The 1371-nt window shown below is 42.2% G+C and overlaps 1 gene segment (V, D, J or C); it reads left to right on the forward strand.

Annotated features, from left to right (window-relative positions):
* The first annotated feature begins 568 nt into the window (after positions 1 to 568).
* On the forward strand, positions 569 to 1062 carry LOC103749699. The segment is given in 2 exon segments: positions 569 to 623; positions 740 to 1062. Coding segments are annotated over 2 exon segments (378 nt in total).
* The last annotated feature ends 309 nt before the right edge of the window (positions 1063 to 1371 follow it).

Below are 1371 nucleotides of genomic sequence, written 5' to 3' on the forward strand. Positions count from 1 at the left end.
GTTAAAGCTTGAGCAAAGGCCATACTTCTCAAATAGACCTTGCTTAGACATGTAGTATATTTCTCAAGCTACTTGTATATATAATTTGTCAGTAGGTTTTACAATTAATATGGTTCCCTCAGGTTTTTTAAAACTAGCTGGGCATTATTTATCTCCCACATTCTCTAATTCTTCCACCATGGTTTCCCCATTTAAAAGTGCCCCATTTTTTCCCATTTCTCCTTAAATAATACCCGTTACCTATGGTCCCACCATGGGAATTTTTAAATTCCTGATTTAAAAATTCCTGATTACTCATAGGATTATATCTTGAAGTTGTGCTTTGTCCCACAGAGAGGAATGTGCTCTCTGCAGACAAACCTTTGCTGCTCTTGTCTGTCTTGGACGCCTGGGGAAAATTTTGGTTTGTGTTGAGTCTTAGAGATGAGCTCAACCAAATCCTGCAGCTGTGTTAAACCCTGCTAGTTCCTGATGATTTGCATATGCTCTGGACACACTTCACTGCCCTGAGGATTTATAGTAGTCAGTTAACTGCCCTAGAAGGAGTTGGTTCCAATTAGGAAACAGCATGGACATGAGGGACCCCTCTCAGCTCCTGGGGCTTCTTCTGCTTTGGTTTTCAGGTAAGGAGGAGAATCCACGGAATTTTTTGTCCAGTGTTGCCAGTGCTGAGTGGCTTACTCAGAGTCTCATCATGCAACAGTATTAGTCAGTTTATATGCGTTGTATGTTCTCTTAGGTGTGAGATGTTACATCGTAATGACTCAATCACCATCCTTGCTGTCTGCATCTCTGCGTGACAGAGTCACCATCAAATGCAAGACGAGTCACTACATTGGTAGTTGGTTATATTGGTATCAACAGAAACCAGGGGAAAATCCTAAAATTCTGATCTTTGATGCATCCTCTCTGGCAACTGGGATCCCATCAAGGTTCAGAGGGAGTGGATCTGGTACAGATTTCACCCTCACCATCAGCAGCCTGGAGTCTGAAGACATTGCCAGTTACTACTGTCTGCAGCATTATGATACCCCTCCCACAGTGGTTCAAGCCATAACATAAACCTCCCAGGGAAGCAGAAGTGCAAGGCTGTGCTGCCCAGGGCTCCAGGTGGTCTACACAGCTGCACCTTTTCCAGGTGAAGCCAAATTTGGAAAGTTTCTGGGACATTTTGAAGGAAAGTGTCAGGGAAGCTCCTATGCATTCCAAATCTCTTTCATTCTCTTCAGTCTCAGAAGCACAGCCATGAAAATGCCTCTCCTGATTTAACAGATATTGGCACATGAGACACCTAGTTTTTATATAGTTGGTTCTAATATCAACATTCAACAAAATAGCCCATATATTCATTATTTTGAGATTGTTTTTAAT

This window comes from Nannospalax galili, unplaced genomic scaffold (genome assembly GCF_000622305.1).
Source record: "Nannospalax galili isolate Female #2095 unplaced genomic scaffold, S.galili_v1.0 scaffold3227, whole genome shotgun sequence".
Lineage (NCBI taxonomy): Eukaryota > Metazoa > Chordata > Mammalia > Rodentia > Spalacidae > Nannospalax > Nannospalax galili.